This window comes from Salmo salar, chromosome 05, assembly GCF_965601325.2.
Source record: "Salmo salar chromosome 05, fSalSal1, whole genome shotgun sequence".
NCBI lineage: Eukaryota > Metazoa > Chordata > Actinopteri > Salmoniformes > Salmonidae > Salmo > Salmo salar.
This window is the reverse complement of record NC_138295.1, coordinates 26,025,001-26,048,901: the sequence shown is the minus strand read 5'-3', so window position 1 is coordinate 26,048,901 and position 23,901 is coordinate 26,025,001. Positions and strand designations below refer to the sequence as shown.

The following is a 23,901-nucleotide window of genomic DNA, read 5'->3' as shown; positions in this document are numbered from 1 at the left end:
TGCACGCTACAACCAGTACTTAATTTTGTGTTCACCAAGACGGTAGTTTTACTTTTGATACTCATGCTGGATAGAACAGAGGTGTTGGAATCTACATTTTTTGATTAGGAGATGAAACAACCACCACAATCCAGGGTCCTATTTAATGAACTGAAATGTATTCTTACTTTGGGGGAGATGAACGTTTGAATTCTTCACATGCTCAAGAAAACCAACGCTTACAGTGCGACTCAAAGAGAATCTCTCCTACACATTAGGCCGAGTTCAAACATGCTTTCTCCCTGTGCGGAAATAATGTTATTTTAAAGTTAGTTGAATGTTTGTTTTTTTACCTAGCCCAGCCATCAGTTAATTTAACCTGTACTTCTTACTGCAATACAGCACTTCCCCCTCTTTACTTTGTCTGCAGCAATCTGTCTCACTGGCGGTTGGTGGTTGATTGATTGAGCTTATTTATTTGTTTCTCTGGAGTGGAGGTACGGAGCTATGGATGAGGGGAACAGGAGGGCACCAGAGGTTTGGTTTCTTGCTGACGGGGCTCATTTCTGTCCTAAGTGCCGTGGCATCCCCCTCTCTAAAAACTTTGCCAACCACCTCAGTGGGAGGGCAAAAATAACACTGATGGTTTCATGACTCAGCAATATGACTGGATTTATTATTGAAGAAACCCGCCACTGGTTGGAATGATGTAACCTACTACAGGTGAAGGGCCGCCCTCAGCCTCATTGACAAGTCCCACTTCTGTTTTTCAAAGAATGTTTGACTTGTCTCATCTTTTGTGGATTCAGCTAAAGCTAAACCATTGTTTCATTAAAATATGCTGTAATGAACTGGACATTTCCCAAAATTGGGATAACAGAAGAATTTAATTATTAATAGTAAGCATTATCAATGTACAAAATGGTTGTTATTTCAAGAATAACGAAAGGCTAGTACATTAAATATGTTTGGCTGTGCAGTATACAAAATAGATGTTGTCCATTCTAAATACTGCTCAGGAAAGAAGAGACTAACGGTATGCCATGGATTGTATCGCCTGTACCTATACTGAATTCTCAAGGTCTAATTGTTCCCTCTCTCCCTGATCGCCTCTCTGCCATCCTGTCCTATTCCCTGTTTCTTGCTTTCCTTCTCCCTTGCTCTCTGTCTCTTTTTCTTTCTCAAGTCAAATCAAATTGTATTTGTCACATGCGCCGAATACAACAGGTGTAGACCTTACTGTGAAATGCTTACTTACAAGAGAAGGGAGGAAGGACGACATTTGAGAGAATTAATATCTACAGTCTAGAGAGAGCTGTCTGCGTTTCAGTCATCTCTCTATTTCTCACTCTCTCTCTAGGCTGTAGATATTAATTCTCTCTCCGTCCTTCTCCATCCCTCCTTCCTGCCTTCTCTCTCCCTCTCCATTCTGAGTGGAGCCTGGCTGCAGCAATTAGCTGGCTGCCCGATGAGGAAAGTAAGGGCCATAATAGTCCCATTAGGAGACAGTGGAGAGGGAATAAAAAACCTGGGCCATGCCAGGCTAGGGCATTCATCTCTCCTAGCCCATGATCAATGAATTAAATGAAAGTTGAAGGGCGCCAAATGGATGGTGTGTCATCTTCGCTTCTCTGTTGGGGAAATCCAGAGCAGAACGGAAAGAGGGTCCTGTGTAGTGTGCAGTAACTGAATGAGTACTTTTAATGATTTTGTTATTGTTTGTGTAATTGGTGTTTAGCAGTACAACTGGTTACATTACTTTAATAAATTATTTCAGTTGTTGTGTATATCACATTTGTTTTATTTGATGACTATTATGTCATTCCAAGTCATCATCTCATCTTTATAGAGCTGCTGCCTATGCTGTCTGATAAAATCACTATTTTAGTAGTTCTTCAAAGTAAATAAGGAATACTTTTATGACTGCTGAATATCAACTATCAAACACTTAGATTGTATTTTCAGGTAGAGATACCTTGCGAAGCAACAGCTGCTCTCTATATCCCCTCACGATCTTCCATTCTTCTGTCTCTTCCGTAGCAGGCATAAAATAAACACAGACCGGAAAAGTAGAATCACAATGGATTATGCTCATTGTAGTGAATTACCACGTTTTATGCGCTAAACTATGTAGAATATTGGCCTGTTGGAAACTACATCATTGAACAGTTCATGTTGGATCTGATTTATCTCTAGTTAACCTGCTCATTGAGCTCACAGGGAAAAAAACAGAACAAAATGGAATTCAAATAATTAAACCGACATCGTCATTAGTTGTTTAAAAACTAAAAAACAACCGAAATGTCAGTTAATCGTTCAGCACTACTATAGGGTAATGAAATTTCACATTAGAGTATACAGCCCATGTCTCTCACTCTCTTTTTAATTTATCTTTGGTTTGATAATAACCTCCGGCATCTTGTGGCCTTCAGCCATCTTCTGACCCATCTCTCTTCCTTTTCTTTCTGACAGAGGACCATCTGTATTGTTTTATTCATGCCCATTGCTGAAGGCTCTAATATTTCCACCTCCATTCCTGTGTCTGACATAATCACAATCACCATTTATCATAGTTATGCTCATATTATTCAGATCAGGAAAAAGTAAGGTAGTGTGAATTCTAGAACATTAGAATAAAGCCAAAACGAAGAAAGGCTGTTCTATATTATACTCTACTTTTGAATGTCATTGTTCCCAAAGTTAGGGCTGTGACGGTCATGCAATTTTGGATAACTGTTATTTGTCAGCCAAATGACCATGGTCACTGTCAATGTTCCCTGTCATTTCTTTCATCACCGAGCAAATTTCAGGTCTGCTGAGAGGAAGCTTGAATGTTGTGAAAATGTTGTGCAAACTCAGCGTGTGTTTACTGTGAACACTGAGGCTGTATACAGTTTAAGTTAGTTTTAACAGTGGCGATGTAGGCTTCTGTGGCTATTTGATCATAATTTAGACCTACCAGAGTGGCCTAACATAAAAAACAATGAAGAAAATGCATCCCATAACATTTTAACCTGGAAATAGCTGTACTATCATTCAGCCTACAGTAGAAGCCAATGTGTGGTGTTCAATGTAGGCCTACATTCCATGAGACTTCAGAAAAAAACATGCAGGGCTTGACATTAACCTGTTCATCCACTTGTCCTTCAGACCAAGGAGGTGACTGAAAATGTCTTTGTGTTGTTTTATGCAAGAAACCACTTTACAAAATTAAAATGCATTATTATTCCCATACCATTATTACAGAGAACCAGACAAAATATGATACCGTCTGCCTATTGGCTGCTTAGATTATTCAAGCCTGTCTCAAAATACAACACTGCCCCTTTATGACAAAAAAAAGTTATTTACCTGACTCGCTTTTCAAAGATGCCTAGAAATGTACACGTTTTGTGCTCTTGTAGGAAGCAATCACTCCCCTATTGCTGACTGCAAATGATCTATAACTGGGCTAATAACTCACTAACTAGCAAAGGATATGAACAAAATGTGCACACGTGGCTACATGCAGCTTTCACTTTGATCTCAAAACAAGTGCATCTACTCACGACAGCTAATGCTGTGAACACAGTCCAGTTCAATGTAAATAGCACAGATCTATATATGGCAATGGTCTATTTGCATATAGGCCTACTGCAGCTCTGATTTGTTTATTCCACACTGGTCTGTGTAGAGTACGGGCTGAGTAGTGCTTGTCTATGTAATAGAATCCTACTCCGACGCGTTCTGCCTACAACAAAATCTCTTCAATAGTTCATTTTGTTTTGGTATGTTGCATTCAAGGTGGCTAATATTACAATGATTCGATCACAATTGCCACCATAAAGGGAAACGTTGATAATGTTAACAGGGAAAACTCTAGAACAGTGGCCACCATCCTTTTCTGTGTCAAGATCACTTTCTGAGTCAAAATGCATGACTTAAACGTAAGCCTATGCAACATTAACCAATTAAAAACAGTACTGTAGCAATGAGGTTTGTGCAGTAAGTTATAGGCCCAATACATTATGACCGCATATTGGCTTTGCTTGAATTGCCCTTCCAATCCATTGTTGTTCGGGCCATTGTTTTATATTATATTTCCAAATTTGAGGTAGGTTACAGGGTCACACTGGTAATAGATCCTGGGCTGATGGTGCCTGCATCTGATGGTCAGTGTCAGCGGAGGGAGAGAGCAGCAGACTGAGGGTTCGGCTCTCAACATCCCTCCGCTCTCCCATTCCTCCACTGACACTGACCAAAAAGGGACACCATCTTCCAGCTGATGGGGCGACTCGAGCCTCACCGCATTATTTATGTACAGTTGGAGTCGGAAGTTTACATACACCTTAGCCAAATACATTTAAACTCAGTTTTTCACAATTCCTGACATTTAATCCTAGTAAAAATACCCTGTTTTATGTCAGTTAGGATCACCACTTCATTTTAAGAATGTGAAATGTCAGAATAATAGTAGAGAGTGATTTATTTCATCACATTCCCAGTAGGTCAGAAGTTTACATACACTCAATTTGTATTTGGAAGCATTGCTATTAAATAGTTTAACTTGGGTCAAACGTTTCGGGTAGCCTTCCACAAGCTTCCCACAATAAGTTGGGTGGATTTTGGCCCATTCCTCCTGTCAGAGCTGGTGTAACTGAGTCATGTTTCTAGGCCTCCTTGCTCGCACATGCTTTTTCAGTTCTTCCCACAACTTTTCTATAGGATTGAGGTCAGGACTTTGTGATGGCCACTCCAATACCTTGACTTTGTTGTCCTTAAGCCATTTTGCCACAACTTTGGAAATATGCTTGGGGTCATTGTGCATGTGGAAGACCCATTTGCGACCAAGCTTTAACTTCCCCATGTCTTGAGATGTTGCTTCAAAATATCTACATAATTTTCCAATAGTCCTATTTTTCCAGATGCCCCAAACAATCGGAAAGGGGATTCATCAGAGAAAATGACTTTACCCCAGTCCTCAGCAGTCCAATCCCTGTACCTTTTGCAGAATATCAGTCTGTCCTGATGTTTTTCCTGGAGAGAAGTGGCTTCTTTGCTGCACTTCTTGACACCAGGCCATCCTCCAACAGTCTTCGCCTCACTGTGTGTGTAGATGCACTCACACCTTCCTGCTGCCATTCCTGAGCAAGCTCTGTACTGGTGGTGCCCTGATCCCGCAGCTGAATCAACTTTAGGAGACTTTCTTGGGCGCCCTGAAGCCTTCTTCGCGACAATTGAACCGCTCTCCTTGAAGTTCTTGATGATCAGTTAAATGATTGATTGAGGTGCAATCTTACTGGCAGTAATATCCTTGCCTGTGAAGCCCTTTTTGTGCAAAGCAATGATGATGGCACGTGTTTCCTTGCAGGTAACCACGGTTGACAGAGGAAGAACAATGATTCCAAGCACCACCCTCCTTTTGAAGCTTCCAGTCTGTTATTCAAACTCAATCAGTATTGTGATCTCCAGCCTTGTCCTCGTCAGCACACACCTGTGTTAACGAGAGAATCACTGACATGATGTCAGCTGGTCTTTTTGTGGCAGGGCTGAAATGCAGTGGACAAGTTTTTTGGGGGGATTCAGTTAATTTGCATGGCAAAGAGGGACTTTGCAATTAATTGCAATTCATCTGATCACTCTTCATAACATTCTGGAGTATATGCAAATTGCCATCATACCAACTGAGGTAGCAGACTGTGAAATGTATATTTGTGTCATTCTCAAAACTTTTGGCCACGGCTGTATATACACTTTCCTACTCATTCATTACTGCTGCAGTGTTTGTTGTAGAGATGAGTAAAAATCGGAAGAATGCGCATTTTATGGCGTATCAAAGTGTTGAGTACAAAGTGTTGACAGTGCTGAGTCAGAATTTAAACATTGACTCACTCGTAAAAACAGCAGCTCTTTGCTGTATTCGTTGACTCTCTCTAGTCATGGTTTTAAACATTTTTAAATCTCACATTATCCATTTTGTTGTAGCTTTCTTTTATGCCTGCTACATTACTGCAGACACGGTAATCTGAGCCATCTGATTGGTCAGCGGTACACCTATAGTGTACTTGATTTGCTTTCTGGGCCCTCCGGGAAGGCAGAGTTTGTACCTTCAGACACATGAAATGGTTCAAAATGGCAACAGTTCACAGCTGAATCGCATGCACCTACCGCCAACAGCCTGAGACGAATAAAACAAAATAGGGACACGGCTTTATCGTTGGGTTTTTTACAGAAATATTTGGCGATGGACTAGGAATGCCAAATATTTTTTGTGGGATACACAAGGCAATTCTAGGTCTTGTGGTATATTTTGGTTAAACTCGCCCCAATTCAATGGAATTGCAACCCTCTGCATGCACAGTGCATTCTTCCATCACATGTACAGCTGATTCTCAAGATCTTGCACACTAATGAGATGCTATTGAGCCCACACTACTATGCTGTCTGAGCCAAGGACTACATGCTTTCTGGTAAGTTTTGATTACAATACTGGGTGAGGTGAATATATTTTATATGATATACATTATTTTTTGTTAACTAGTGAATAGTAGCCTACAGCAAAGTGTGTTTAAATCATTTCTTACTTGTTAACAATTTCTGCTAGTTAGTTTTTGCTACCATGTGGGTTTTAGCTTGCTTGAGCCTGCTAACTGAGGAGTGTTAATTCACCTGTTTCCATACATGTTAAATTTTAAAGCATGTATCTTGCAAAGGAGTTGTTTAATCTAACTGCTTAACTATTTTTCTGTACATGGAATTGTATTTGTTGTTTTTTTTACTCATTTTATCTAATCTTTACAGGAAAATGCCACAGGCATGGTCTGATGTGTGGAGACATTTCACTGCAGCTAATGTAGAAGGAAAAGCTGTGTACATTTGCAAATACTGTGCCAAATCATATGTGAAGAATGCAACAAAGATGCAGAATCATCCGGCCAAGTGCATGAAGTTCCCTCAGCCCTCTCAACAATCAACTTCTGACAAAAGTCCCTCTACTTCTATTCGAGGTGAAAATTATGAATCAGACACCTTATCGATAGGAACAGCTCATGGTCCTCCTGGATAAGAAGTTTTTTTGACTGAATGGAGGAACATAGCGAAATACTGATAAATATCTTCTTGAGCTATGTGTGCAACTGGTTCACCCCTGAAGCTAACAGGCAATGTGTATTGGAAGAGATTTCTAAATGTTCTTCGCCCAGCATACACCCACCCCTCCAACCAGACATGCTTTATCTACTCATTTGCTGGATTCAGAGTTCAACTGAGTTCAAGTGAAGGTCAAGCAAATCATAGAGAAAGCAGACTGTATTGCAATCATCTCTGATGGGTGGTCGAATGTTCGTGGACAAGGAATAATTAACTACATCATCTCCACCCCTCAACCAGTATTCTACAAGAGCACAGACACAAGGGACAACAGACACACCGGTCTCTACATTGCAGATGAGCTGAAGGCAGTCATCAATGACCTTGGACCACAGAAGGTATTTGCACTGGTGACAGACAATGCTGCCAACATGAAGGCTGCTTGGTTTAAATTGGAGGAGTCCTACCCTCACATCACACCCATTAGCTGTGCTGCTCATGCATTGAATCTGCTCCTCAGGGACATCATGGCACTAAAAACAATGGATACACTACAAGAGAGCCAAGGAAATGGTTAGGTATGTGATGGGTCATCAAGTTATAGCAGCAATCTACCTCACCAAGCAAAGTGAGAAGAATAAGAGCACCACATTGAATCTGCCCAGCAACACCCATTGGGGTGGAGTTGTCATCATGTTTGACAGTCTCCTGGAGGGGAAGGAGTCTCTCCAAGAAGTGGCCATATCACAGTCTGCCGATATGGACAGCCCCATCAAGGGGATCCTCCTGGATGATGTATTTTGGGAGAGATTGGTAAGCAGCTTGAAACTCCTGAAACCAATAGCAGTAGCCATTGCACGGATTGAGGGAGACAATGCCATCCTGTCTGATGTTCAGACTCTGCTTGGATATGTAAGAGAAGAAATCTGTACTGCCCTGCCCACTTCGCTCTTGCTCCAAGCAGAGGAAACTGCACTTCTGAAATGCATCAAAAAGCGTGAAGACTTCTGCCTGAAGCCCATACACGCCGCAACGTACATGTTGAACCTCAAGTATGTTGGCAAGAGCATCTTGTCTGGTGCAGAGATCAACAAGGCCTATGGTGTCATCACTCCCGTGTCTCGCCACCTTGGCCTAGATGAGGGCAAGGTTCTTGGCAGTCTGGCGAAGTACACTTCCAAGCAAGAGCTTTGGGATGGAGATGCAATATGGCAGTTGTGCCAACATATCTCATCAGCCACCTGGTGGAAGGGACTTTGTGGATCTGAAGCTCTTTCCCCTGTTGCCTCCATCATCCTGCAAATCCCACCAACATCAGCTGCCTCAGAGCGCAACTGGTCCTTGTTTGAGAACACGCACACCAAGGCACGCAACAGGCTGACCAATACAAGGGTTGAAAAATTGGTGGCCATGTGGGCAAATTTGAGGCTTTTTGACCCTGACAACAAGCCACCCTCAACAAGGTTGGAAAGTGACAGTGAAGATGAGGCCTCAGAGTCTGCTGTTCTAGAGGAGGACATTGAGGAGGTCCAGGAAGCCTTTAAAGGAATACAACCAAAGCTTTAGTTTTTAGACTCTCATTTTACAGATGTATGTTGGTGTCACTTCCTGACCAGTAAAGGGGTCATTTGTAATTGTAGTATGGTCAGGGCATGGCAGGGGGTGTTTGTTTTGTGTGTGTTGTTTTTTTGGGGTTCTGGGGGATTTTGGTTCCAGTTTTTTATTTCTATGTTTCTTTTTCCATGTTTGGCCGAGTATGGTTTCCAATCAGAGGCAGGTGTTTTTCGTTGTCTCTGATTGGAGGCCATACTTAGGCAACCTGTTTTTTCCTTTGGGTTTGTGGGTGGTTGCTTTCTGTATAGTCTGTGTACCTTGCAGAACTGTTGATTGTCGGTTTGTTGTTTTCGTTTAAGTGTTCACTTTTTTAATAATAAAAGAAGATGAGCACTATACCCGCTGCGTTTTGGTCACCTTTCATCGACGTCTGTGACAGTTGGAAATGTTTTTGGGAGATGCGATGGATCATTGGGGATCATTCAGTATTCACTTTATTTTGTTGTTCAGTGAAATCATCCCATGTGAAGAGTCAACTAATTTAAAGTTCAATTCGTAACAATTTTTAATTTTTTTATTTCTATTGGAAGGATTTCATCCTTTGCAATTATGTCTACTTATGATAAGGTTTATGTTTCTGTCTCCTAATGATATGGTAAATATATCCAATGCAAAAAACATGAGTATTAATTTGCATATATTCCCGTTAATTCCCATATATTCCCATTAATTCCCACGAAAAGTTTCCACCTCCTGAATTTTCCCCAAAATGTGCAACCCTAATCCTGACCATTATGAGTTGGGTCCGAGTTGACAACCTCAATGCTAATGGAGCTATACACCTGCATACAAATGATATGGAGTGAATGTACTGTTGGCCCACTTCATTTAAGTGCAGTTGATTGATTATGCGTTACTCCAAGTCTCCAACGCAAATGATTTGAGCATGTTTCATTTGTGTAAATGATTACCTGTGTGTTTTTTTTCTACCACAGGAGTGACTATTAGCATGTCATTGTGTTATTGTAAAATATATACAACACAGTCTTCAAAGGTGATACTTTTAGTTATGTTTTGTCTACGTGTGCAACTTCCAGTAGTAGTAGAAGTAGCAGCAGTTGTAGTTTGTTTATTGTTCATGATGGGAAATTGCTTGATTTTATTAATATGCATCTTATATCACAAACCCACATTTTGTCATTACACCTTCCATTCCTCGCCCTCCTCTCATATCTCTCTCCCTCGTCTCATATCTCTCCCACAGAGGAGGGCTATGAGCAGTTCCGTGTGGCAGAGAAGTCCCATGGTAACTGGGTGAAGCTGGTGGTGGAGGGCAACACTTCAGAGGTGCTGGCCAACATGGGGAAGAAGGTGTTCAAGCAGTACCTGGAGGCCCTCAGGGCCATGAGCGCAGCCCTCAGCAAGCAGCTGGGCAAATACGACATGTATTCCATGGTGGTGGGCATGGTCCTCGTCTTCCAGGTGGGTAGTGGGGTGTTGCCCCTAGATGCTTGTCAGTTTGTAATTTTCCTCACGAATTGCTAAGGTTTGAAGGGAACCTGATCCTAGATCTGTGCCAAGGGGAAACAGCACCCCTGAGCTGGGAGTGGGCCAAGGATCAGGGGGCAGGAACTTAACCCAATGAGGGTAGTGGTGATGATGATGTAGTGGATAATACCTTGTGTATATATACATCACATATGACCCGTAATAACACTATGCAATTTCTATATTAACAAAGTCTATTCAAATATTATCTGACTCCATATACACAATTTAGCAATGTGCAAGCAGAACTGTTGAGTTACAGGAAAAGACTATCAAGAAATGTCTGGGAGCTTCCAATCAGATATCAGACCTAAAGGATGTCATCACAACAGCTACCCAGAGGTGTGACAGAATGGAGGTTGTTGAGAGCAACACAGACAATTCAGCATTCCTGAGAAATACATCATGATTAGGAACACTTTTCTACATACCTAAACTGTTAAGTACAGTATATATGCATGCCAGTGCATGGTATGGTGTGTGACCATGGTGGGATATTGCTGATGGTTTCTATGTTGTATAGTATTGGCCTAAATAATCACTTAGCATTCTAAACTGTTGTGATGAGGTACCTACATCCATAAAGATCCCACATCCAAATATATTAGCATTTTAAGATGCCAATTCTGCTCTTGAAGAGACCCAAAATCTAGACTAGGCATATTCATAGAACACAATCAATATTAATGAAACAAATGTAATGTTGATATTACGCTTCACTTTATTAAAGCCCATGGTTTACATAGTGTTGATATAGCCTTCAATTATTAAAATGACCTTGAGCTAGTGTGAGAAGAATTCGACAGTTGAAACAGATCTCTACTGCTCTTTGTTGAGCAAGCATTTCTCCAAGTAAACTTTTTATTGGGCCGAAGGGGCTCGCGGTAACTGTACAACTTTACAACATTCCTTGGCTTGTACAACGATTCTGCCACGTGAACGATATTGGATGGGGCAATTCCCACACGTTGCCTTCAAAACAAATTAACAAAGCTAAATCTGCCACACTGACTGTTGCAGTCACAGCTAATGTTCATTTCAATATGTTTTGATCATTTAATCTTGGAGAAGAGGCTTTAATATGCAAAAAGGTAATTTTGCTGTAAAAGCTGAAAACAATAATTGTAACAATCACAGAACGTGTTGGCAAATGCTCACTTGCATTCCTTGTGTAAGGGTTTGACTTAACGTAGGACTGTTTTGGATCATTGGTAGAGCTGTTTTTATAAAATATACTGTATGTTATAACCTCATGGGTTTAGAATAGGGCTGGGAACTGCCAGGGACCTCACGATATTATCACCATACTTAGGTGTCAATACGATAATGTATTGCAATTCTCACGATTCCAAACATATTGCTCACCATATATCTGCTGCAGAGAGACAAGAGAGCCATGAGAAAGCGAGTTTTGATCAGTCAGGGAGATAAAATTCCTGTAAACATGTTGGCCCACTATTTAAAAATAAGATGGAGAACAAGCTTATAGGTTGAAAAATAGTTTTGGCGTAGGTACAGTCGCTTAGCGCTAGCTTTTACAAATCAATACGTTGAGTCAATGTATCAATAGAATATCGTCCAAAATAATATTGGGATATTTAGCAGTCGATTTAAAAAAAACTTTTTTAAGTTTGCATCCACTTTTCGAATTTGCTTAGAAATGGTAAATACTGTACATTATTCCAGTTTGTACTGTTTTCCATTTGAAATCACTGGCTTTGCCTTCATGTTCACGCTTTTAGACTGTTTTCCTACAAGTTACTTATTTCTTATCAGAGATAAAATGCTAATTCTAGTATGACATAGAACGCTCTGTATAGACTCCTCAGTGAGCATTATTGGGAGCAGTGGGGAAAGTTGACAAAAATATCCCTAACTCTGAATAGAAACTAAGAAGTGTCCCTCAGAGGTGACTGCCTCCCATCAGGAAGAAAGAAGTGAAAGATGCAAAGAGAGAGAAAATAGGCTGTTTTCAAATGAAAAAGTTGTACTTGTCAGCATTTTGTTACAGTCAGTACTCAAGGACAAAGCAACTAGTCATCTTTCTAGTGCACCGTCCCTGATAGATTTAGTCCGTAGAGATGGGACGAGAAAGGGAACTGCATAGCAAAGGACATGGAACACGCGTCTCTGGTGTTTAATTTGAAAAGAAAGAGCTTGCATATTTGCTTCCAAGATGGCACATTCAAAGGTTCCAGTTAAAAGACTTCAGTCAAGCCAAAATCCAAATGCAAATATCAAGAAGCACACAAATGATGCTTTAGCTTTGACTCAATTCAAGCCACATCAACCACGGATTGACAAATGTCTGTTCTCTGTACCCACACACTCTACTTGCGGACCTTTGACTCAAGTGTTACCTCATAGCTTGCCTATCTATCCATCCATCTCTTTCCATCTGCTGTTTCCTTTACTGTTTGACTCATGCAACAGTTGCAACGATAGAGATGAGCTTGGTCTGTCCGGTGTTAGTGCTGTATCTGCATGCATATGTAAATACACCATTGAGTCTGTTTTTTACTTAATTCCAGGATTTTCTCAGTGTGTGCATTCCCCTTTCTCTCTCCAGCTCCTTCTCCTCATGCTGCTGGCCATGCCCGAGGCACTGAGCAGTGCCTCAGAGGTGGATCTCCCTGTGTCCTCTGCTCTGCTCTCGCTGCCCTTCTACCTGCTGTGCCTGCTCCTCTCCTCTGTGCACGTGCTGGTGTGCACGTCGGCCGAGAGCTCCTGTTACTTCTGCAGCCTCTCCTGGGGACTGGTGTTCGGGGCAGTGGCCCTCTCCTCAGCCCTGCTCTGCATCCTGGTATCCATGGCAGCCAGGAGGGGAGCAAAGCCCCCTGGGAAGGTGAGTACATCGACACTGAGACATTAGTAGCTCTTTGTCTTCTAAAGACTGGTCATACTTTACGCTCTGCTGTTTTCCTTGTGTGTATTAAAAACAACCTAGCAATTAATGGTAGTAGTTACGTTTTGGGTTCTTTTGAAGTAATTGAAACAAGCACCCCTTAACCATTTCATAACAGCATATCATAACAGTGTCTTTCACTGACATTTCTCTTACATTTAAATTAGACCACTTTTGAGGTCTGAAAAGGTGCATTGTCTTCTCTGACCGTCCCCAACCACAGTAGCCTGTTCCCTGCCATCGGCATCATTGCGCAGACAGGTGAAATAATTGCATTAGCGTCATAGTGCAAAACAAGAGCATGTTGATTAAAAAAAAGGCGCATCCATTGAGACAAAAATAATTTGAAATTACACTGGCCTTTCTTTATAATTACTTATTTCTGTTCCTGCAAGTCTTACTTGCGAAATCAGTGGACCGAACAGTTTATTTCAAAATTGCACCTCAAGCATGCAACAAAAAGAGAAGTGAATAATGAACGTTCATTTACTCTTGCTAGATAAAGGCAGACAAGTTTTTAAAGACAAACCAGTATTTTTCTCCATCTAATGAGATTAGAAACACCAGTGTCACCAAGCTTTCTTAATTACAGTATGTCTGAAGAAGTGGCCTTTTCTCCCCCTTCTGGGAACTAACAGAAAGTGCTGACAGGTGAAAAGAACATCAAGAGAGAGAAAAGGCTAATAAGTGAGTCTGTTCCAGAGAAAAAAATGATTGTCCTTCCCATGCACCTAAATAAAGAGCTGGAAGGAAGATATCGTCTTGTTTGTTGAGGTCGTGTTGTGCAGTGAAACATAGCAAGTCTGACAAGCCATTGATCACTTCAGTTATGTTCTCCGTACAGTCTGACATGCATTGATCACTTCAGTTATGTTCTCCGTACAGTCTGACATGCATTGATCACTGCAGTTGTGTTCTCCATACAGTCTGACATGCATTGATCACTGCAGTTATGGTCTCCGTACAGTCTGACATCCATTGATCACTGCAGTTATGTTCTCCGTACAGTCTGACATGCATTGATCACTGCAGTTATGGTCTTCTCTCCATAGAGTGTGAGTCTTGTTTATGTTATTTGGGGTTAGGGTTGCCTAACCAGATGTCAGAAGCACTTTTTTAACATTTGAAATCTTTTGCCAAGTGGACATCTTGTGTGTTCGGCTCTCCTTTAGCTGGATGATGTGTCCAATGATGCTCTCTCTGTCCAAGAGACAATCACATTCTGTAGCTATGTACTAACATGACAATAGCAGTGTTCGAATACTCATACTAACCGCACTAACCATACTGTAACGACCCTGGGTTTATAAGCGCGGAAATCGACTCTGCCGGACGAGCATGCTTTTGCGGCACAGTCGATAGCGCGCCGGACTTCGGCCTTGAAGGTCGACGGTTCGAAACCTGCTCCCTGCTGTTTCATTACAGTACTATTTGTGACGTGAATTGAGTATATAGAATGTTTATAGGTCATAGTATGGGCATAGTTAGTATGCCAAAAGTTCCCGGATGTTGTATTAAATTCGCCAAAATATGAAGTATAAACACAGGGGACACTATTTACGTACTTTAGGGCCCATAATGCAATTCTTCAGGAAATGGGCGTGGCTTCACATCGTTTTAAGAAAATGTCGGAAAATATGCAGCCAAAGTACAAGAGCGGATAAAAATTCATTGCTTTAACTAATTATGACCATGTTCAGAAAATTTTTAGCAATGTAATAAAGTAATGACTTTTCAAATAAGTTACCTTACACGTTATGTTGGCTGACAATTTGTTAGCTACGCTGTCCTTATGAACCACATAGCATATCATTACAGCAGTATGTACCGGTATGTTAGCTAGCTACCTAACGTTAGTTGGCTACTTATACATCAAACTTGCCAGTATATTAACTATAGGCTATTTAACTACCCAACGTTTATTGACTTGATTATTCCCGTCATGTAAATGGTATAGTCGTTGTGCGTTCTCAATGGACATTCGGGTGCTTTCGTAAATTTGCTCTGGCTTCCTACTCCGATTTCAGAGCACTCTCGTCTGAGTATACCAGGGCGCAGAATAATTAATTTACGAATGCTCGACACCAGTTGAATATTGCCGGTGTCAGTAAACGTCGGCTAAAAAAACGTAATTAAATTGTTGCCAGCAGCACAGTTGCAGTCACGCTCTGCTAGGGCGAGTAAAATGTTCAGAGTGGTCCCATTTGTGTCTGGAAGTAGCTAGCTAGCCAATGTTAGCTTGGGTGCTTGACTGCCGTTGTAAGGTCAGAATGCTCAAATCAACCTTACTCATCGGCCTGAGCGTCCAGTGTGCGCTCCGAGAGTGAAACGCTGTGAATTTACAAACGGACAATCTGACAACGCTCTGAATTTGCGAGCGCACTCTGGCACTCCACATTGAATTTAAGAACACACCGAAGTCGTAAAATGTCTAACTAGTAAGTTGTTATGCTAACTACAGTGCCTTGCAAAAGTATTCATGCCCCTTGGCGTTTTTCCTATTTTGTTGCAATTCAGCCTATAATTTAACTTGATTTTTATTTGGATTTCATGTAATGGACATACACAAAATAGTCTAAATTGGTGAAGAGAGAGAGAAAAAAAAAAGGAAAAGTGGTGCGCGCATATGTATTCACCCCCTTTGCTATGAAGCCCCTAAATAAGATCTGGTGCAACCAATTACCTTCAGAAGTCACGTAACTAGTTAGATTGCACGCAGGTGGACTTTATTTAAGTGTCACATGATCTGTCACATGATCTCAGTGTATATATACACCTGTTCTGAAAGGCGCCAGAGTCTGCAACACCACTAAGCAAGGGGCACCACCAAGCAAGCGGCACCATGAAGACCAAGTAGTTCTCCAAGTAGGTCACGGACAAAGTTGTGGAGAAGTACAAATCAGCGTTGGGTAATAAAAAAAAATACCAGAAACTTTGAACATCCCACGGTGCACCATTAAATCCATTATTAAAACATTGAAATAATATGGCACCACAACAAACCTGCCAAGAGAGGGCTCACGGACCAGGCAAGGAGGGCATTTAATCAGAGAGGCAACAAAGATAACCCTGAAGGTGCTGCAACGCTCCACAGCGGAGATTAGAGTATCTGTCCATAGGACCACTTGAAGCCGTATACTCCACAGAGATGGGCTTTACGGAATAGTGGCCAGAAAAAAAGCCATCACTTAAAGAAATAAATAAGCAAACGTTATAAATAAATAAAGCAAATGTTTGGTGTTCGCCAAAAGGCATGTGGGAGATACTGCAGAAGGAACTCTGGTCAGATGAGACTAAAATTGAGCTTTTTGTCCATCAAGGAAGACGCTATGTCTGGCGCAAACCCAACACCTCTCATGACCCCGAGAACACCAACATGGTGGTGGCAGCATCATCATGATGTGGGAATGTTTTTCATCGGCAGGGACTGGGAAACTAGTCAGAATTGAAGGAATGATGGATGGTGCTAAATACAGGGAAATTCTTGAGGGAAACCTGTTTCAGTCTTCCAGAGATTTGAGACTGGGACAGAGGTTCACCTTCCAGCAGGACAATGACCTTAAGCATACTGCTAAAGCAACACTCGAGTGGTTTAAGGGGAAACATTTAAATGTCCGGGATTGGCCTAGTCAAAGCCCAGACCTCAATCCAATTGAGAATCTGTGGTATGACTTAAAGATTGCACCAGGGGAACCCATCCAACTTGAAGGAGCTGGAGCAGTTTTGTCTTGAAGAATGGGCAAAAATCCCAGTGGCTAGATGTGCCAAGCTTATAGAGAAATAACCCAAGAGACTTGCAGCTGTAATTGCTGCAGAAGGTGGCTCTAAAAAGTATTGACTTTGGGGGGGTGAATAGTTATGCACGCTCAAGTTTTCTGTTGTTGTTCTCTTATTTCTTGCATGTTTCACAATAAAAAATATTTTGCATCTTCGAAGTAGTAGGCATGTTGTGTAAATCAAATGATACAAACCCCCCCAAAAAATCTATTTTAATTCCAGGTTGTAAGGCAACAAAATAGGAAAAATTCCAAGGGGGGTGAATACTTTCGCAAGCCACTGTAGCTAGCAAAAGGCTGCATAGCAATAACATCAACTTCCGGTAGACAGGCGAAGAGCTAGTACGCTCAACTGAAAGCATACTGTTTGTTTACAGTATACTAAAATGAACTGATAGTGTATGTAGTGTATATACTCATTAGGTATGTAGTTTACAGTATGTTAGTATTACTTCAACTGATCATGTAAAGTTAACTGCCAAAATAAAGGAAACCCCAAGATAGTGTATAAATAGGGCGTTGAGCCACCAGAACTGCTTCAATGCACCTTGGCATAAATTCTACAAGTGTCTGGAACTCTGTTGAAGTGACCCGACCCCATTCTTCCATGAGATATTCCATAATTTGGTGTTTTGATGGTGGTGGAAAATGCTCTCACACGCTGCTCCAGAATCTCCCATAAGTGTTCAATTGGGTTGAGAGTTGGTGACTGAGAGACACAGACGCGTACATGAAACCCCCTGTGCTCCTTTGAGACCCCTCTTTCAAAGTCACTGAGAAATGGGAAACTGGGCATTTTTATACATGACCCTAAGCATGATGGGATGTTAATTGCTTTTTTAACTCCGGAACTTTCGATATACTTTGTATCCCTCATTTACTCAAGTGTTTCTTTATTTGGCAGTTAGCTTTAGGTCATACTGTATATCAGTGTTGCCCATCTCCGGTCCTCCAGTACCCCCAACAGCCCATCGCCAGTACTCCCAGCAGCCTATCGGCAATCCGCCCAAACAGCCCATCGCCGGTCCGCCCAGCAGCCCATCGCCGGTCCGCCCAGCAGCCCATCGCCGGTCCACCCAGCAGCCCATCGCCAGTCCGCCCAACAGCCCAGCTCCAGTACCCCCAACAGCCCATCTCCAGTCCTCCAGTACCCCCAACAGCCCACAATTTTGTTGTAGCCGTGGACAAAATCAACTGATTCAAATTGTTAAAGGCTTAGAAATGATTTGACATGTGCTGTTCCGGGGCCAAAACAAAAAGATGTGCTGTTGGGGGTACTCAAGGACCAGAGTTGGGAAACACTGCTGTATATTATAGGAAGTATGATTAAACACGAGGGGTCAGAATATTCATAATTGACTCAAATTCTTCTGTGTTAAATACCTTTTTTGTCAATACCTCACTTTGGAATTAATATCTGATGAGGCCTGATAAATTTGTTTCGTACACCCTGATTAATGACCGTGTTCACTCTCCAGTCTTTCAATCATCATACACTACATGACCAAGAGTATGTGGACACCTGCTCGTCAAACATCTCATTCAAAAATCATGGGCATTAATATGGAGTTGGTCCCCTCTTTGCTTCTCTAACAACTTCTACTCCTCTGGGAAGGCTTTCCACTAGATGTTGGAACATTGCTGCAGGGACTTACTTTCGTTCAGCCACAAGCATTTATTAGGTCGGGCACTGGCTCAAAGTCGGCGTTCCAATTCATCCCATAGGTGTTCGATGGGGTTGAGGTCAGGGCTCTGTGCAGAACAGTCAAATTATTCTACACCGATCACGACAAACCATTTCTGTATGGACCTCACTTTGTGCACGGGGGCATTGTCATGCTAAAACAGGAAAGGGCCTTCCCCAAACTGTTGCCACAAAGTTGGAAGCACAGAATCATCTAGAATGTCATTGTATGTTGTAGTGTTACGATTTCCCTTCACTGGAGCTAAGGGGCCAATTCTGAACCATGAAAAACTGCCCCAGACCATTATTCGTGCTCCACCAAACTTTACAGTTGGCACTATGCATTCAGGCAGGTCGCGTTCTCCTGGCATCCACATCTGCCAAAGCCAGATGGTGAAGCGTTATTCATCACTTCAGTGAACGCGTTTCCACTGCTCCAGAGTCCAATGGCAGTGAGCGTTACACCGCTCCTGACGAACAGTTTTTGTGCTGACTTTCCTTGCAGAGCAGTTTGGAACTCGGTAGTGAGTGTTGCAACCAAGGACAGACGATTTTCCACTTTGCTCCTAGACTTTTCCTATTCACAATAACAGCACTTACAGTTGATCGGGGCAGCTATAGCAGGGCAAAAATTTTACGAACTGACTTGTTGGAAAGGTGGCATCCTGTGACGTTGCCACGTTGAAAGTCACTGAGCTCTTCAGTAAGGCCATTCTACTGCAATGTTTGTCTATGGAGACTTCATGGCTGTGTGCTCGATTTGATATACATGTCAGTAACGGGTGTGGCTGAAGTAGCCGAATCCACTAATTTGAAGGGGTGTTCACATACTTTTGTATATATAGTGAATGTTTTGATTATTAGGTTCATTCAATGCTCTCTTACTAGACGTGTTAGCCCAGTCAATAATTAGAATATGCTTCTTTCATATTGGAGTCCCGAAAAAAGCATTTGCAGGAAATGTTTTACATTGGCTTGTTTAGTCTTCACACACAACTGATGGTGAACTTAAAAAATACAATTAAAAGGTTGGCGGGGAACAAGGCATCGCTTCCAATTATTGTCTCAGTACGCCTTGATAGGTTTACTTTCTCTGTCTCAGCATGCCTTGAGAAACCGAAGGGGGGAGAGAAGGGAGCCTTGCGGGATTCCCTTTCTGATTAAAAACCTGTTCTGGCAAAAAGGTAGAGATTTGTATTTATTATGGATCCCCAAATCAGCAGCTACTCTTCCTAGGGTGTTGTAACTGAGTCAGGCCTCCTTGCTCGCACACGCCTTTTCAGTTCTGCCCTCACATTTTCTATAGGATTGAGGTCAGGGCTTTGTGATGGCCACTCCAATACCTTTACTTTGTTGTCCTTAGGCCATTTTGCCACAACTTTGGAAGTATGCTTGGGGTCATTGTCCATTTGGAAGACCCATTTGCGAACAAGCTTTAACTTCCTGATGTCTTGAGATGTTGCTTCAATATATCCACATAATTTTCCTTCCCTCATGATTCCATCTATTTTGTGAAGTGCACCAGTCCCTCCTGCAGCAAAGCACCCCCACAACATGATGCTGCCACCCCCGTGCTTCACAGTTGGGGATAGTGTTCTTCGGCTTGCAAGCCTCCCCCTTTTTCCTCCAAACATAACGATGGTCATTATGGCCAAACAGTTCTATTTGTGTTTCATCAGACCAGAGAACATTTCTCCAAAAAGTACGATCTTTGTCCCCATGTGCAATTGCAAACCGTAGTCTGGCTTTTTCATGGTGGTTTTGGAGCAGTGGCTTCTTCCTTGCTGAGCGGCCTTTCAGGTTATGTCGATATAGGACTCGTTTTACTGATATAGATACTTTTGTACCTGTTTCCTCCAGCATCTTCACAAGGTCTTTTGCTGCTGTTCTGGGATTGATTTGCACTTTTCGCACCAAAGTACGTTCATCTCTAGGAGACAGAATGCGTCTCCTTCCTGAGCGGTATGGCGGCTGCGTGGTCCCATGGTGTTTATACTTGCATACTATTGTTTGTACAGATAAACGTGGTACCTTCAGGCATTTGGAAATTGCTCCCAAGGATGAACCAGACTTGTGGAGGTCTATAATTTTTTTTCTGAGGTCTTGGCTGATTTCTTTTGATTTTCCCATGATGTCAAGCAAAGAGGCACTGAGTTTGAAGGTAGGCCTTGAAATACATCCACAGGTACACCTCCAATTGACTCAAATTATGTCAAACGACTCAAATTATGTCAAACAGCCTATCAGAAGCTTCTAAAGCCATGACATTATTTTCTGGATTTTTCCAAGCTGTTTAAAGGCACAGTCAACTTAGTGTATGTAAACTTCTGACCCACTGGAATTGTGATACAGTGAATTATAAGTGAAATAGTCTGTCTCTAAACAATTGTTGGAAAAATTACTAGTCATGCACAAAGTAGATGTCCTAACTGACTTGCCAAAACTATAGTTTATTAACAAGAAATTTGTGGAGTGGTTGTTAAACGAGTTTTAATGACTCCAACCTAAGTGTATGTTAACTTCCGACTTCAACTGTATAAATAACAACTGCACAAGGACAGACAGTGACTGACAGGCTGACACACGCGTCACAGTTACAAATGGTAGATAGCTAGAAATTGTGCAAAAATGTGTATTAAAAAGGAAAGTAGACAATGAATGCAGGGTGTTCCAGCAAGAGTTGACATCGAAATATTTATTTGAGGTATCAGGGAAAGCTGTGTGCAAAGAGAGCATCGCTGTCTTGAACGACTACAACTTGTTCCGACACTTCCAGAAAAAGCATGTAGAGAAATATAGGAATATGTCTTCTGAGCAGAGGGCAAGTGCATCGATAGAGTTGCTTTCTCAGTTGCAAAAGCAGCAAGGACTTTTCACAAAACTGCGTTCAGCAAACAGAATTGTGAGAGCTAGCTATGTACTGTCCCACAAAATTGCTGAACATAGCAAGCCATTCGCTGAGAGCGAATTCATTAAATAATGTTTAATTGACTCTGCAGCAATACTTTGCCCCGACGCGAAAGAGTTGTTTGAAAATGTTTCCCTGTCCAGACTAGAGGTCGACCGATTAATCGGAATGGCCGATTTCGAGTTTTCATAACAATCGCTAATCAGAATTTTTGTCCACCAATTTTTTTTTTTACATTTATTTTATATATATATATATATATATATTTTTTTTTAAACCTTTATTTAACTAGGCAAGTCAGTTAAAGAACACATTCTTATTTTCAATGACGGCCGGGGAACGGTGGCTTAACTGCCTTGTTCAGGGGCAGAACGACAGATTTTTACCTTGTCAGCTTGGGGATGCAACCTTACGTTAACTAGCCCAACGCTCTAACCACCTGCTTTACGTTGCCACGGTCAGTTGCTAGCTAGCATTAAACGTATCTTATAAAAAAACAATCAATCATAAACACTAGTTAACTACACATGGTTGATGATATTACTAATTTATCTAGCCTGTCCTGCTTTGCATATAATCGATGTGGTGCGCATTTGAGAAAAAGGACCGTCTTTGCTCCGACATGTACCTAACCATAAACATCAATGTCTTTCTTAAAATCAATACACAAGTATATATTTTTAAACCTGCATATTTAGTTAATATTGCCTGCTAACATGAATGTATTTTAACTAGGGAAAATGTGTCACTTGTCTTGCAAACAGAGTTAGGGTATATGCAGCAGTTTGGGCCGCCTGGCTTGTTGCGAACTGTGAAGACTATTTCTTCCTAACAAAGACAGCAGACTTCGCCAAACGGGGATGATTTAACAAAGCGCATTTGCGAATAAAAGCACAATCGTTGCACGACTGTACCTAACCATAAACATCAATGCCTTTCTTAAAATCAATACACAGAAGTATATATTTTTAAACCTGCATATTTAGCTAAAAGGTTAGCAGGCAATAATACCAGGTGAAATTGTGTCAGTTCTCTTGCGTTCGTTACACGCAGAATCAGGGTATACAGAATCTGGCTCGTTGCGAACTAATTTGCCAGAATTTTACGGAACTATGAAATAACATGTAGGTTGTGCGATGCAACAGGAATATTTAGATTTATGGATGCCACCCGTTAGATAAAATACGGAACGGTTCCGTATGTCACTGAAAGAATAATGTTTTCGAGATGATAGTTTCCGGATTTTACCATATTAATGACCTAAGGTTTATAATATTATAGTTAAGTCTATGATTTGATATTTGATAGAGCAGTCTGACTGAGCGGTGGTAGGCAGCAGCAGGCTCGTAATAGTCAAAGGTATATGGTTTAGAGAGAAATAGTCGACGCGTCATAATTCCTGTAATAACTTGCGGCTGAACTTGAAAGGGGTTCCTTCGTTATTTTACCGTTCATGTCTTCCATAGAGAATGTCTTGATCTACATCAAATAAGGTCTGTGCGTTGTGCTTAAACCGCCTCCGCGTTTTGATACCCGTGTAAATCTCACTAGGTAACGTTTGTCAACATATTTTCATAAAAATGATCTTCGCTTATATTGATCAGTTATATCCTATGGATATCTACACAGTTATAAAATTGGCAAGGTGGTGTAAGCCTAAACCAAACACAGACCTTATTTTAAGTTAATCTAAAAATATCCTATGGAATAAATGAAGGAACCGCTTTTCAGATTTTGCTAGAAGGTGTCATGGGAATTATGACTCGCACTTTGGTAGTCAATTCTTACCATGCCCATTATTAAAATAGGATTTCCTGCATATAGAAATTACACTTTTTGTTTTCAGCATTCATCACAGGTAACTTAAACTCTATTTTTATTATTCAAACAGTTGAGAGTATTTGTCTCCTAAGCAGACTCTTCAGTATCGTTGTCACTTCAGAGCTGTGTGTGTGTATGTATATATATACACTATCTCACAAAAGTGAGTACACCCCTTACATTTTTGGAAATATTTGAGTATATCTTTTCATGTGACAACACTGAAGAAATGACACTTTGCTACAATGTAAAGTAGTGTGTACAGCTTGTATAACAGTGTACATTTGCTGTACCCTCAAAATAACACAACACACAGCTATTAATGTCTAAACCGCTGGCAACAAAAGTGAGTACACCCCTAAGTGAAAATGTCCAAATTGGGCCCAAAGTGTCAATATTTTGTGTGGCCACCATCATTTTCCAGCACTGCCTTAACCCTCTTGGGCATGGAGTTCACCAGAGCTTCACAGGTTGCCACTGGAGTCCTCTTCCACTCCTCCATGACGACATCACAAAGCTGGTGGATGTTAGACCTTGCACTCCTCCACCTTCTGTTTGAGGATACCCCACAGATGCTCAATAGGGTTTAGGTCTGGAGACATGCTTGGCCAGTCCATCACCTTTTACCCTCAGCTTCTTTAGCAAGGCAGTGGTCGTC

At 41.5% G+C, this 23,901-nt stretch overlaps 1 protein-coding gene across 1 annotated transcript in view; it reads left to right on the top strand.

The window, feature by feature from the left end:
• Positions 1-23,901, top strand: part of LOC106604548 (phosphatidylinositol glycan anchor biosynthesis class G (EMM blood group)) — a 127,027-nt gene that overhangs the window by 55,603 nt on the left and 47,523 nt on the right. Inside the window, exons 7-8 of the mRNA XM_014199297.3 lie at positions 9,866-10,083; positions 12,719-12,994. Of these exons, the coding sequence (XP_014054772.3) occupies positions 9,866-10,083; positions 12,719-12,994 (494 nt within the window). The remainder of the gene's footprint in view (positions 1-9,865; positions 10,084-12,718; positions 12,995-23,901) is intronic.